General features: G+C 42.6%; 1 protein-coding gene across 1 annotated transcript in view; it reads right to left on the bottom strand.

Annotated features, from left to right (window-relative positions):
- The window catches only part of spryd3 (SPRY domain containing 3), a 39,577-nt gene extending 26,754 nt beyond the window's left edge, over positions 1 to 12,823 (bottom strand). Inside the window, exons 1-6 of the mRNA XM_071915522.2 lie at positions 12,728 to 12,823; positions 11,097 to 11,218; positions 9,650 to 9,725; positions 6,688 to 6,812; positions 6,036 to 6,171; positions 5,640 to 5,828 (exon numbers count right to left, since the gene is read on the bottom strand). Of these exons, the coding sequence (XP_071771623.1) occupies positions 5,640 to 5,828; positions 6,036 to 6,171; positions 6,688 to 6,812; positions 9,650 to 9,725; positions 11,097 to 11,218 (648 nt within the window). The 5' untranslated portion in view covers positions 12,728 to 12,823. The remainder of the gene's footprint in view (positions 1 to 5,639; positions 5,829 to 6,035; positions 6,172 to 6,687; positions 6,813 to 9,649; positions 9,726 to 11,096; positions 11,219 to 12,727) is intronic.
- Positions 12,824 to 15,102: the final 2,279 nt, after the last annotated feature.

Raw genomic sequence — 15,102 nt, 5'->3', positions numbered from 1 at the left:
GACAAGTCACTACCATCGCCATTGTACTCTGTGCATTCTGCGGCTTTGCACTTCTCAATTCCGCCTCATAAAAAGCATACCAGTCAGAAAAGTCATTTATCTTGCGGCAATCTTTTCCCTCTCCTTATTTTTTCCTCCTCTTAACCATCAGTAAGGACAGCTATCTTCCGGAACAGTCATTATCCGCACTTATCAAATAGCAACACATAAAAACTATTCCAATGTTTTGACCAAACGTTAGCGAGGTACTGCCTGGTGAAAAACTGCATGCAGCCGGAGAGGTGTAAGACAGCTATGGCAACACAACGATAGATCCGTAAGTCATCGGAAAACAACACTGGAAATCTCTGTTGCATAGCTACACATATGTGAAAGAAGGAAAAATATTTTCATAGCCTTTAAACTATATATCAAATCTATGGACATGAGAACTAAAAAGGTATTGAAAAGCATACGTGTTTTGTTTGGATTTAAATAACATATAACATGAGAGAGAGAGAGAGAGAAAGTGAGAGAGAGAGAGAGAGAGAGAGAGAGAGAGAAGAGAGATCCACACTTGGGCAAAGTGGAACAGTTTTAGTATTGGTTTAAACCACACAATGAAGTGAATTAGAAGTCAAAACCAATAAAGAGATTAAGTGAGCCCACCTTGTGTCTCACATAATCTTCTGCCATTAAAGTGCAACCCTAGATCATACTAATCCTGACCTGAACTCAAAGTTTTATAACCTTCAAAACAAACCATCTCCTTTCCTTTCCTCCTCTTTCCCTGTGTTTCCTTCCCTTCCTTTAATTTCCTTTCCTCTTTCCTTATTTTTCCTTTCCTATCCCATCCTTCTTTTTCCCTTCCCTTCCTTTCATTTCCTTTGCCTTACTTTCCTACTCCTTCTCTTTGTTGCTGTTCATTTCCACTCTCACTCTACTCATTCTAGCCATTGTTGGGAGCAGCTACTGTTACCACTTCGTTCCATAAAGCCCCGTCTTCACTGCCCGTACTAAACCCTTGTGCTTGTCAAAACTCGACAGCCTTATCGGTCTGAGCATCATCACCCGCTTAAGCCCTTACACCGGCAACTGCACCATGCAGCTGAGGGCTGATGGTAGTTTACTCATGACAGAGAAAGGAAGAAAGAAAGAGAGAAAAGAAACTAAAAAAAAACAAAAAACAAAAAAAAAAAAAACACAGAAAGAAATCGCTGCTGGACTGCTGAGCGGACCATGCAGCCGGGCACCCCAGCTGTGAAAACCTCCAACCACATGAGAAGGAGTAAAAGATTCCTTAGAGTCCCGTTACTCCCCTTATTGAATTTTTACAACCTGGTGGACTGCCAGGCACTTGGCTCCACCAACACGTTCCGTGCCATTGCCAGCCCTCGGTCCAGAAAAACAGAGCGAGAGAGAGAGAGAGAGAGAGAGAGAGAGAGAGAGAGACAGAGACAGAGACAGAGAGAGAGAGAGAGAGAGAGAGAGAGAGAGAGAGAGAGAGAGAGAGAGGGTGAGAGGGAGAGCGCTGGTTGAATCATCGGTTGAATCCTCACCCACAGCACCCAGCTTTTATGACCTCTGTCTGCCTTCAGAAAGGATGATGGCCTGTTTGTGTGTGTGTGTGTGTGTGTGTGTGTGTGGCGGATGTTCGTGTGCCGCTGCGGACAGACACGTCTATCACGCAACCGCGTACGGGACCCACACACAGGCTCGCCTCTATCTCTCCTGTGTCAGTGAGAAACCCGCCTGCAGCCTTTTAACTTCTCACTGTATTTTTGAAGTTGGGAAAGGGGGGGGGGGGGGGGGGGGTTGATGAGTGCTCACACCTTACCACAGAACAAAGGAGTTACAGTTCACTGTCCTACAAAGCGATGGGAATATCAAACCTCTGATCGTTGTACTCACTTGGCTTTGTTGAAAAAGACATTCATTGAATTCCTTTGAAATGGGTAATACCAACTACTTGAATCATAGCTTAGTCTGTCTGAGAAAATGGCCCTGAACAAATTTCGCTAGCACCAACAAGGCGAAAGGTCAGTCAATATTAACCATTGCATAACACAACAAAAAAAGAGATTAATATTGTTTTACGAAATGTCTATTTTAGTCTAATATAATTTATATTTAACCTAAACCAATATAGTATGTAAGAGTTAAATCTTGTCTCTTAAGGACTCACATCCTCAAATCAAATATTGTATGCATTTAATATATTTTGTATGATTCTAAAATCTACATATCAATATGGTTTTCTAGTGGGGATTTAACAGCATGGAATGTATCCTATCAGTCTACTATCATACAGTTATTTAGGTTTGAGGATAGTGGACTGTTCCAGATGTGAGCTGCAATCTGGTGCATTCAATAGAAATCAGGAGGAGGTGGCTATAACTAATGAATTCTAATGCATTGGAACAATTAGTATGCATTGCACAACAGATAAGGAAAAAGCAATTCCAGCAGACCATCGTTGAAATGGGAATTCCAGTATTACTGCTGTGTACTCTCGGTCCAGCTTCTTAACACGGCCTGCATGCCCCCTGCATGATGCGCTTTCTGAATGTTGATACACACAGATACAGGAACATAACAGGCTTGTGTGCAGGGTGGGATATTAACACCAGCCGCCAGCCAAATTCTGGTGAGTGTTTGGCTACTGTTGGCAAGTTGATCTATTCTACCAGCCACTTTGACAGGTGACCAACCATCATTTGGAGATTCTAACTAGGGCTGAAACAATTAAACATGTAAAGAAAGGTCCTTATGTAAGCACTGCAGAGCGCTCATCAAGTGCTAGTACAGTGTCATCTGAAACTAATCTTGGAAGCGTAGTAGCGATAAAGTCAATTTCTAACACATAGGGTGATGAAGACGATGCGATGGCACAAACAGCTGCTATAAACAGCTTTGTAATGATGACCTGTTACTCTATTTACATGTACGTCAATTGTGATTTTCCCCATTAGTTCCATGATCCATGATAGTTCCTATTACGTAAATCCATTATTTTTAGTCCAAGCAGGAGCAGGGGCCGCAACAGCAGGTTGTAGCTCTAGTTTGGTTCAGTACGCTCGCCTGTAACAGCCTGAATGAACATCTCAGTACTGTTATTCATTGTTCTAACCAGGAGCTATTCAGGCTTTGTATGTAAGGCTGGCTATGTTGAAGCTATGTTCAAGGTTCAAGCAAATGTTGCATAGATGTAAAACAAACATGAAGGATTATGTTTTTCAAAATCAAATGACTTTGAAGCTGATTGGAGGCTAGTGCAGCTGGTATGAGTATAGTTCCAAGACACATAGTATTGAAATTTGTACTGTGGCAAAACAATAGTGTGAAGTAGTGTTTATATAGTGTGTTGTAGCGTAGTGTGGTGTAGTAAAACAGAAGTGTATAGTAGCTTCTCTCAAAGAAAAAATGTAATTGAGAAATTGAGAAAAATAAAAAGTGGACATGTCAGTTCAGTAAACCCTCAAACATTGTATCAGGATTTCTGTTTTGAAGAGGGAAGAAAGACAAACTAAGACAAACAAGTTGATACTTTTTCAAAGTGTCTTTCTCTCATTATTTTGAGTACTGAACTGTGAAAAGAATCATTTGTCATAGCCCTTCTCAACTGCAAGTCGGTAATTGTTTTAATTGTTGTAATAATCATCTGATTAATTATCAAAATTATCGTTTGTGGCAGCCCTAATTCTTACAATGTAGTCTAATAAAATAATAGCTGCTGAAATTTGGGATTTACCAGCTATTGAGTCCTGTAGACAAAAAAGTTGGTTTCTTTCTCTGCTAGTGTGCCTGAGCTTTACAGTTGGATTTGCCAAACTCTTGTACAATCCATGACTCTGATCTAGCAAAAAGGGTAGGAGAGACAACACACCCAACCTGTTCACTGTTTATCTTGTGACTGAACTTAGAGGAAAATCCCTATGCTGATGTCATGAAGCAATCTCCAAAAACACCCCAAAGGGAACCCAAAGCCAGTCACGGCAAGATCATACAACGACTGATGCTAAATAATTCAACTAAGTAATTGTGTCTAGGGCTTTCCCTTTTAGAGAGATTTAGGTAGTAATGTTGTCAACAAAGTGGGATTTGCCAAAGAATAGGCAGCCGAAGAATCTCCTAAGAGTACAAAACAAACACAAGGCAACCATGCAGAAGCACTAACTATAGAAAAGGCACTCTCTGAACTCCAGCTACCGGAAGTCCATTCATTTTAAGCAACATCGCCAATCAGCAACCAATCACGCACTAGTGTGTAGGGATGGGAATCGAGAACCGGTTCCAGTTGAGAACCGGTTCCCAATTGTCTGATCCATCGGAATCGTATGCCTCCGAGGTTATCAATTCCTTTTATCGATGCCGGCACGTTTTTCTGACAGTTGCGCATGCACATTGCAAAAACTCATGCGTCATGACGTCAAACTCTGCATCTACACTGCTGGAAACTTGCAACAAGGAGTCATGGCCGAGAGGAAGAAACGGTCCAAAGCGTGGCTTCATTTCACGAAGAAAGATGGCAACAGTGCTACTTGTAACGTCTGTAAAATTACCATTTCTGTGTTCACACATAGCGTTTTTTGATGTGGAAAAAGCGCTGCCTGGAGCGCTTTTTGTGAGGAGAAATAAGAAGCGGATCACGGCAACGTCACCTGACGTTAGCTGAGCAGCTGCTAGCTCACTAACCAGCTGGTTAGCACTTCTGACAGACAGAACAGTGTTGTGCAACAAGCAAAGGCTTACCAGATATTTCCAATACATGTCCAGTATAATCCATACTGCCTTTATGATCGCTGTTGCGGTAACGGAAATTCACTTATTACAACGTCCAATTTCTCCACCGGCACTTTCACTTTCTCCATATTTGTTGTTGCTATGGGAAACGTGGAAAGCGTCTCTGTCATCGCGATTGGTCGGCTGGGAAAAAGCGGTTCACGTCACCCGGCGCTATTCTGAAAAGTTGAACATTTCTCAACTTTTGAAAGCGCTCCGCTCTGACGGAAAAAACGCCGCTGCAGCGCTTTTTGGGAGCGGCTGCCTTTTGTGCGCCTTGCGGCCGCTTCCCTTTACTTTTAATGAGAAAAGGGCGCTAGTGGTTGGGGAAAAAACGCTATGTGTGAACGCAGCCTTAAGGGTGTAAACACCAGCAATATGTTGAAACATCTTAGGGTAACCATCTAAAGATCTTATTTGTTTTCCAAGTTATATAATTTTAAGAAAAGGAGCATTGTAATTTATTTTAACATGTTCAAATGTTATTAGGCAGACATTCTACACTGTGTTCAGACTCGAGATAATAAAACAGCTGCGTTGACGCTGAAAACCTGTGTAGGCCTACTTTTTTTTTTCCACACAGAAAATTGATCGGGAATCGATAAGGGAATCGATAAAGAACCGGACCGATAAGCAGAATCGATAATGGCATTGGTATCAATAAAATCTTATCAATTCCCATCCCTACTAGTGTGTCCCACCTAGTTGTTCGACACAGTTGCTACAGCTCACAATCAAAAAGTAGCACAGTGATGTGGCTGCTTAGTGGCATAAGAGCAGAGTAAGACTTTGTAAGAATTTCATAGTCAGGGAAAACCCTGAACTAGCCATGAGGGAAAGAGAGACTAGGCTACTGCATGGTTTCTTCTTCTTCTTACCGTGCCGCTAACCCTGACGTCGTAGAGCCGTCCCCAGTCATCTTCGTGGCTGTCCACCATCATCATACTGTCATCCTCCTCCAGGAGCCACTCGGCCTGCAGGTCGATCCTCACTTCCTCCCCCAGGGAGTGCATCCCTACAGCGGGGAACAGGCCCTCTGCCGACACGGGCACCTCCACTGAACCCACCTAGGAGACAGGATAGGAGATGGATGCATGGAGACAGACAATGGGTAGAAATACGCAAACACACATGCATGCACAAAACGCGAACAGAAACAACACCATATACACAGACTTTTCCCAGCTCTGCTAGTTATTTTTCACAGCCATGCGTGTTTGTTTGAAATATCATTCATATATCATTCCTGAATGGCTTAATGACAGAAAACCTACCTCTTTGCCATTTTTGGTGAAAAAGACTGTTGTGAACCCTGCTTCAATATTTTCGGAGTGTATTCCACAGCCGATGCGGTCACCACGAGCACATTTTGGTCCAAACTGCTGTCCCACAGGGTTGCCATTGTATAGCCTAGAAGGAGAGAAGGGGAGTGGATCTTCAAAACAAAAACACCGGCTCTTGTAAGCTACTTCCTGCTGGAATTATATTCAATCATGATTCTATTTATAACTCCATTGATGTGCTGGTAAAGTGAATAAGTGATTCCCACATCTCTCAGTAACTCAAAAACTACACTTGAGAGACCCTTGAACAAGACACTGAACCCCCAGTACCTCCAGTAGAGCTGCTTAGTACCCAATATAGATTCATTAAAACATTATTTTATTTCTTTGTTTTTTACATTTTAAGCATTTAGCTCATGCTGTTATGCAGAGTGACTTATTATTAGTGACAATAGTTAGGAGTGCAAAGTTCAGATCAGTAGCGTCCTGACAATTGAGCTAAGGAGAGCGATAGGAGGGATTACTGTTCTTGTTATGTGTGAACTCAGCAGCAATAGGCCACACTCCATTTTCCCAACTCATGGAAGAAACCAGGCTGTATGGCGTTGTATTGTAGTGCATAGATGGCTGTGGTTTGACTTACTTGCCATTGTCAGCATGGTAAGCTACAGAGTATGGCAGCCAGCCAGGCTGGTGGTCCAGCCTGTAGAATTTAGGCACCAGGCCCACAGCAATTGTCCCCCTCACCCCTGTGTCCACTATTGTCACCTATAAACACAAACACACACACACAGATAATACTGTAATTACTGTGGCACAAATTACAGCTAATTTAGCCCACTGCCATACTTCAAGCAGGCTCTTAACGTTTTACTCACTTACTTGGGCAAAATGGAGAAATACTGAAAATATAGCATTTATCAGTAAGAACAAAAAAAGCAAAGGTAACAGGAACCCAAATCAAAACACGAGTCATACATTTTACTGTGAGAAACTTCACTGAGTCACACTTTCAATGGAAAACTCTAGTCAGGAAGGGAAGGTCGCTTGTAAATCTCTGGCTTTCCTAGCCCCAAGTCTGTCTGACTAGTGTGGGTCTCTCTCCCAACTGCCCAGAGTCTGACTCCCTCCACGGCTATACTGCTGTCCAGAGCCCCACTGGCAGCATGGGAAAACCTCCACAACCGCCCCCTCCCTCAGACAGCAAGCCAGCCAGTCGGACACCAAGCCAGCCGGCCGGGCCCAATCAGGACAAAATGACGCACACCGCCAAGCAGAATTAGGTGAAAGGTGATACAGGCAAATACAGGAGAATAGCCCCATCCGGTGTGTGTATGTGTGTGTCTGCGTCTGTGTTTGTTGCCTTCCATTGTCGGTAACCTCTCCAACTCATCTCTAGCTCCTTTTGCAATGTTCGTCCTCTGCTTCTATTTCTCCCTATGTCTCTTTCCCTTCTCCCCTTACCTGCCTTCCTCATTCGCCATCTCTCCCTTGAGCGCAGACACCCAAAATGCAGCTCCCACATGACGACTATCACATCAGAAACCAAACTTTTGGGTTTCCCTGAGTAAAAATCCAGGCCTACTCCTCCTCGGCTCCAGCTTGTCACCCTTTTGAGGACACTACCCTGCTGTGTTAAAGAACTAACGTCTTGGATTCTTCGGTTTTGGCAGGTTACGCCTTCCGCACTTGACACGTTAAACGACATCAAAATACCATTCAGTATAAATGCCTGTATGAATGTCCAAATAAAGGTTGCGAAAAATTGTGAGATGACTTAGATTAGGAAAGAGCAGGAATGTGCTCATTGATGAGCCGTCAAGGAATGTTGACTAATGAATGGATTTTTCAAATAAATCAGTTGAAACAAGTGGAATGCTACAGATGTTCAGCTGGGCTCGAAGAAGACAGATGACGAAAAGTGTATGTGGAGAAAGTGCAGCAGTACTGACGAAGGTGAAATGGATTCCTTGTGAAAGCGTAATGAGGAAACACGAGGATAGCGGTGACGCATACTCTGACAGGAGCCTGACCTTTATCGGAAAAAAAGCTCCAAAATTTTCGAGATATCTGGGAAACTGACAGCATGTGCGTCACACTGTGGAGAAAAATGTTGCGTAAAACTATGGGTAACGATCACCCTAAACTCCTCTCTTGTAAATGTCAAAAGTATCTACCAGGCTCCAAACGCGTTTCTCATTTGAATATATTTTTTTGTCACTGAAGATTTTCTTGCTATGGAGGAGGGAGGGAGAGAGAGAGAGAGAGGGACAGAGATGAAGATAGGGAGAGAGAGAGAGAGATACAAATCTCCAGGGGTCAGAACAGAGTTTGACATCACATTTAAAAGAAATGTCGCATCTGGCACAAATCAGGGACGCCTCACAGCCGTGATGTATAATGTCAAACAGCATTGATGGCCTACATACCATCTTAGTGAGGCAAATTTGAAACGTGACCATAGTATGTTACTAAAAATGCACAGCAAAAGTGCTCCTCTTTTCAAATAAACAAATAGTAGACAAAGTAGGATATATCATTTAAATAAACAAATAGTAGAAGAAGTATATCATTTATTTAGAGCAGAGCTTAGTACAGCTACAGGAGGTTGATGCTGCATGGTCCTATCTGGCCCTGTACGCAGCCCAGCAGGATGAGGTAAGATGCACTGGATAATGTATAGGTCTAATGTTTCTTCCCAAAGCCTAAAAACCCAGGAAAGGAAGTCCATCACGCCTGCCTCACCTGCCACCGCCTGACCACATGCCACCGCGCCTGCCTTGACTTGCACTACCCACAAACAAGCCGCTCTACCCCTGCCTCATAAATAATACACCACAACCCTCTGCTCAGCCCCTAATTTATGACCGGACTCTTGCAGGCTTTCCTGTGCTAAATCACCAAGACACTTTTTCCTCAAAGTCTGCTGTATGCAGAGAACTATTGGACTGGCCTGATACAGAGGGGCGCATCAACCCTGCTAAATACATGTCCAATATTCTCTCTCCTGCTGCCAGTCTGTCTGCCTGCCCGCCTGCCGAAAAACACTGTGTGTTAGATTAATCTTTGCGCTCGGAGATACCACCTAACCCACACCCTATCCCTCATTCCAACCCAGCAAGGACATTTTTGAGGTAGTGGTTTTGCACTGGTGAACTGGGACTGCGGGGGGCTCTCGGAATTTAATATGAAGTTTAGAAAATTGTCAGCAATAGGATTCCAGGGGATAAAATTGCTGGATGGATGGAAAAGCAATCTTGGGCACAACCAGGGACGATGGTATGTGGGAAGCCTATCATATTGTGCATAATCCCCCCCAACATTTCAAAATGAGTGATTGTCCAAGGACCAATAGTCCTTTTATTTTCAAAAGACTGTCTATTCTTTTTGGATGCATGGTAAACAGAAAAGGGGAAAAAGTGAACACTGTTAGGTAGAGATAGTAGTTTTCAGCAATCATGTAAACTAATGAGGCACAAAAAATCTTGGAGAGCTTATTGTCAAGTCTTGCAGCCCGGAAAGAACTCAATCAGAAACTCAGTTACAGTAACCATGTCAGACTTGTAGCAATGTCAAAACAGGCGTCACTATCAAATGCGTCTTACCTCAAAGTAGCAATTTCCCTTTGATAAAGGATGGGGAGCCACATAGCAACCCACTTCGTCAGAGTTCCCTTGGTAACTAAAAAGAAGAAATCACAGGTTAAGAATAGGTGACTTCTAATAGGTCTAACTGCTATATTCACAATCAGAAACACATCTTAAAGCTCTGAGTGAAAAGAAAGAAAAAGACATCTTTTAATCGAAAGACAGTATCAGTATAAACACATGCAAAGCACTGACATGTTAGAAACGAGACAAAAAGGTGTAGCCATTGTTGATAATTATAAGAAAATTAAAACAGATTTAGAACAGCTATTCAGCCACACAGTGAGAATCAGGGATGTCAAATAACACGAAAAAGATTATTAGTCATTATTGTTTCTAAACTTATGGTGTCCCACAGCTCGATGGTGCTACTGGAAGCATATATTTTAAAAAACTTAAAGTTAAGGAAAAAGCAGGTAAATTGTGGATATTCATGTGACTTCAGTGGTTCACTGGAGCCACTGTAGATCTGCTGAAAGCTTAGAACAGTATCAAAAAGCTGAATCAAATACCAACATCTCCAGCAAGAGTGTAATCACTATATAACAAAAATGTATAGGATAGGCCTCTGAGGTTTTCAAGAGTCAAACAAAACTTAATTACAGAGAGGCTTATTTTCCAGTAAGGGTAGCCTAGATTTTTGGGTGAATGCCTTTCATCTTTTGCTGACCGGGAAATAAGCCTCCATTGACAATCCTTGAGATTTTAATTGTTTCAATCAGTGGGTCTGAGGAAAGTCACAGAACTGTTTGGGTTTATTAGTGGGGGATGGCAGAACAAATGCACGCACACATCGTGCCCCTCTAGCCGCCTGTCAGCCCTCTTCTACCTCTGTCGTGAGTCTGCTCCCCTCAATGACATGCACACTGCCCCCAGAAACCAGAGTTTTGGAAAAACAGAGGAAACAGAATGCAGTCGAGGGGTACAAACCAGTACATTCTCCTCATAGGGCAAAGACCACCTGTTTTGTGCTGAGTCGGCGTGCTAATACCATTCTAATGCTTCAGGATATTTTCTACAGCATTAGCCTCTGTGCCCTTTCCTTTTCATGAAGGCAAAGAAACACATGGCCCATAATGCTAGGTAAGAAAGAAAATAACACAATTTCCTCCAGATATCTAAGTAGGCAAAACCTACACTGCAGAAAGCATAATTATGAATATGTAATAAGCCCACTACTGTACACACTGGTTATGCCAATCATTTTGAAGGTCCCTTTGAAGCCCAGGCATAGAGACCAATACGATATACGCTAGAAGTGTTATTTGATATGCACTACTCTCTTACAATCAATCTGACAAAGACACATACAATAAACCTGTAATGGGAAAAAAGTAATAAGAAATACATAGCTATCTCTTCACTACAGTTGTCCCTACCCAGACATGTTTAAGAAGAGGCTCACCTGAGAGTGTCTCCATCCTTCAGCAACCTCATGTATCGCTCCTGTGCTGGGCGCACTTCCCCCATCTCCCGGATTCGACGCCTCCAATTCAGGTACCTGTGGTGTAGGTTGATGTCATCCATCTAAATAAAGAAAATGGAAAGTGGAAAAAATGGGTACAATGTTTGTAAAGTTCAGCAGACTGTGCTATGCTTCCTGCCCAAACCCCCCCCAATCCCGAGCCTCAGCCAACTTAGGAGGGAGCCGAAGCATGGCGCCTGCACTGTATGTACAAACTACTCTAGATTGCTTTCCGCATTCCTGTGCTCTGGACTATTCTATACAACATATGCTTGCACAGTTTCTGATCTTTACACATTTCCATACATTCTCTGCATAAGGGTTTGCTGGGACACGTTCTGTACGTATGCTACCTCCATCCATGTTGTGATCATGAGTTGTATGGTGAGACCACACATCACCACACATCATCACTTTCTCTACACATGGTACCTCCATCCATGCACAAATCCAAATGGACACATTCTGTACATAAGTTGTTTAGCCTACAACTGTAAATTCCATAAATTGCCCTTTAAATAAAGTATTTTACAATGCACGTTTACACTCCAAGATTTTCTGTTTATATAAATATGACAAACATTTCCACATCATGTTTATATTCTGTAAATTTTCTACTTCTTCTCATCTGCTCATATTTCATACTGCATCCATTTCATATTTTCATATTGTACATATTCTTCATTAATTTGTTCTTTATCTCTGTTTAAGTTCTACTGCTATTATTTTATATACCCCCATTATTCCCTAATCTATGCCTTTTCTCATACTTTTCATTCATACATTCTACTTAACATAGTCTGATGCTGAAATTATCAGTTGCATATGTTTATATAACCTCCATGTGGTGTATTCATCTTCTATTATTCTTTGCTATATCCTGTTACTATTGGCTGCTGCATCGACCCACTGTCGCCACGGGGATGATTTCAGTTTCATCTCATCACGAAGGATGCTATAATTAATACCTATTTAGTTGTATTTATCTAGATTTGACGTTCACTTGAGGGAATGGCAAACACGTCAAAGCCTGGCTAACGTTACAAGAATGTGCCCTATTTCCTCTATTACAAAATTCAGTTGGGCTTTTTTGTTACCAAATTCACCTGAATCTTAACGGGATAAAGGAAGCCCGGTGAGAGAATTTGTTGTGCAACCACGGGGGGAGGTGGGCGTGCCAGTGTTTACATCTATCAAACTCAAGGAAGCGTTAGCTAGCAACTGGCAGCCAGCCTCCTTGCTAACGACAAAGCTAATTTGCTAAATTTAGCTAGCATGACTTGCTAGACAGCTAACGACCAACCGTCTATCAGATAATGCTAAACCACTTGAAGTTGGATAACGTTTCAACACTGAAATGATTTATTCGCAAGTCATATGGATGGTGTGAACAGTCTAATTTAGTCGCAAAGCTACACAGTCTAGCATCATTAACGTTAGCGGCTAATAGCTTGTTTGCTTACAGCTGTGGCTCAGTGGTTAGCTTGAGCAAGACTGTTGGTTGTTACTAAAAATGGAGAGCAGAAGGCGAATTCACTGTAGGTAACATTATAGATAACTTAAACGCTTACCTGTTATCTGGGCGGCTACTAAGACAGTAATTCACTTTTGTTCATCAGCTATCCATAGCTACACACAAAACTTTGGAAACTGGAGTTCGGCGCTTCCTAGTGACATCACACCGCGATGACTTCAATAGCCAATCAAAGGTAGTCTTGAGAAATGGTGACAAGCATTTGGCCAATCCCATCGCTCGACCTGTGTGTGTGTGCGTGCGTGCGTGCGTGCGTGTGTGTGTGTGTGTGTTTGTTTCTGTGTTCCATCCTTCAGTCCAAATTTACCTACATTTTTAATGTTCTCTTTCATCTGAGGACTCATGCAAATGAAAATATAACTAGGTCCTATAACTGGGAACCCTCGAAAAAGTACGCCCACAACCCACTCTGGGGACCAACTCATACTTCAAGAAACATTATGTCTTGTATTGTTTCCCCATCAGCTAACAATGTGTTGTACAATATTAGACCATAATATTACTATCACGCTCTTGAGCTGCTCCCAAAATTGTGCAGCAGAGAAGGCAGGTGGTCAGCTCAGGAGTGGAAGGGGATACTACCCCACAGGCCCAGCAGCACTCTCACCACAGAGTTTCTCTGGACTCTCTGCTGGCTTTGTGAAAAGGGGCGAGGACAGCACAGATACAGCAGTGTCTGAGCCAGTTGGGATAGACCTGAGCTGGGGAGAGAAGGGAGAGCGAGGAAGAAATGGTGTGGACTGGAGGAGGAAAAATGAATAATCCAGGGGAGTGTGGAAAAAGAGAGCCCCCGTTGGTCTGGCGTGTCTCTTGGAACATTCTCCTGACAGGACATGTGTGGAAACAGACTAGCCGGGCTGCTGTAGCTCGCAAGCTGATGGGAACACAAGACGGCAGGTGACTTCTCCTCTCCTTGCCAAGATTAATCACCCCTAATCAGAACACCAGGCTGCTGACGGCGAGGCGGATTTTGGTCTCGTGGGGCCCTGGATTCCAGCAAGCATGTCTGTGTGCTCTAGTGTCAAACCTGTACAGTAGTAGCAGGTGACCCAGTGCCACACAAACAAATACAAATCCACACATACACACAGCACACATGTGCACGCACATGTGCACATTTTTTATGCCAGTGTGTGTATGTGGGTGTCTCAAAGAGTCAGAAAACACCCTTATTTTGGAGGTGGCAAGGTGCCAACCCAAGTCAGCATCGTTAGCTCAACATCTAAATCCTGTTTAATTCAACGTGAAATTCCCATTTGTCGTTGGTGTCATAATGTTCATGTTGTAAATGTATATTTTTCTCTGTCCTCACAGCACCCGCGGCAGCAAGGCATGTCAGATAACATGGAGACAGAGGGACTGCAGATAAGAGTGGAATTCCTCAAGAGTCTACCTGTCGTCGACCTCTGCTGATGCTCTTCATGGGTAGACCATTTACCTCGCTTTTAAGTTCTCTTTTTACAAATATGTACGCTGTGTGCATCAACCTAAACATTTACTCTTGCAGTGCGGTATGATACTGTAAAACCATAATGTGCTGCATGCATAGTAGGATATTGTTAGTTAATTGCAGAAGCGGATAGAGAAGTGTTTCACTCAAGTAGAACTGCTGCTACCTCAGTCAAGCTTTACTATGACTAAAAATACTTGTCTTGAAAATGATTCAAGTAAAAGTAAAGGAGTAGCTCACTAAAAGCACTCTCATTTTACTATTGCATGTCTAAAGGTATAACTTACTCAAGCAAAGGTAGGAGTAAACACTTATGTTCAGCAAAGCAAAGGAGAAGTAAATGTAGACTTTGAAAAATCTAAAATTTAGGTTTACACAATCTACACAAGTATAGTAACTAGAGTAGTTGTAAAGATGCTTTTCACCTCTGTGTTGTAACACAATAGTACTGCAGAGTGATAATAATACAGCATTGATAGAAATCCCAAAAAACAATGCATTGGTGTCTACTCTAAAGAATTATGCCTGGCATGTTGAGGTTTGAGTATAACACCATCATTAATATATACGTTGAGTAACCTACTGTATATTAATTACAATACCTTACATTATTCGTCTTAATCAGTACTTGCTGATTGCTACATTACACAGAACTGTGGAGGGTTGTGGGCAGTGAGTTTGTGTGGAAGGGTGAAGGGCTCAGCCTCAGAGTGATCTTTTGAAGATGGCGCCCGTGTAGAAAATCTGAACCGGTTGAGTGGAGAGATGGATTGCATTATTAGCAGTTTGGCTCAGACTCTCTGATGTACATTCCAGCAAAAGCGAGTCCTCCTCCTAATTATCCAGTTGATGCCTCTTCCAATTCAAACAACTGGCCAGCAATAACCTCCACTACCCTCATATTTCAAAATGTGATGTGGCCCATATATTCTCTGTTCGGGTTACAGTTGATAGCTGCTGAA

Source organism: Centroberyx gerrardi, chromosome 14, assembly GCF_048128805.1.
Source record: "Centroberyx gerrardi isolate f3 chromosome 14, fCenGer3.hap1.cur.20231027, whole genome shotgun sequence".
Classification (NCBI taxonomy): Eukaryota; Metazoa; Chordata; class Actinopteri; order Beryciformes; family Berycidae; genus Centroberyx; species Centroberyx gerrardi.
Note: the sequence above shows the minus strand (reverse complement) of the source record. Positions and strands in the feature narration are given on the sequence as shown.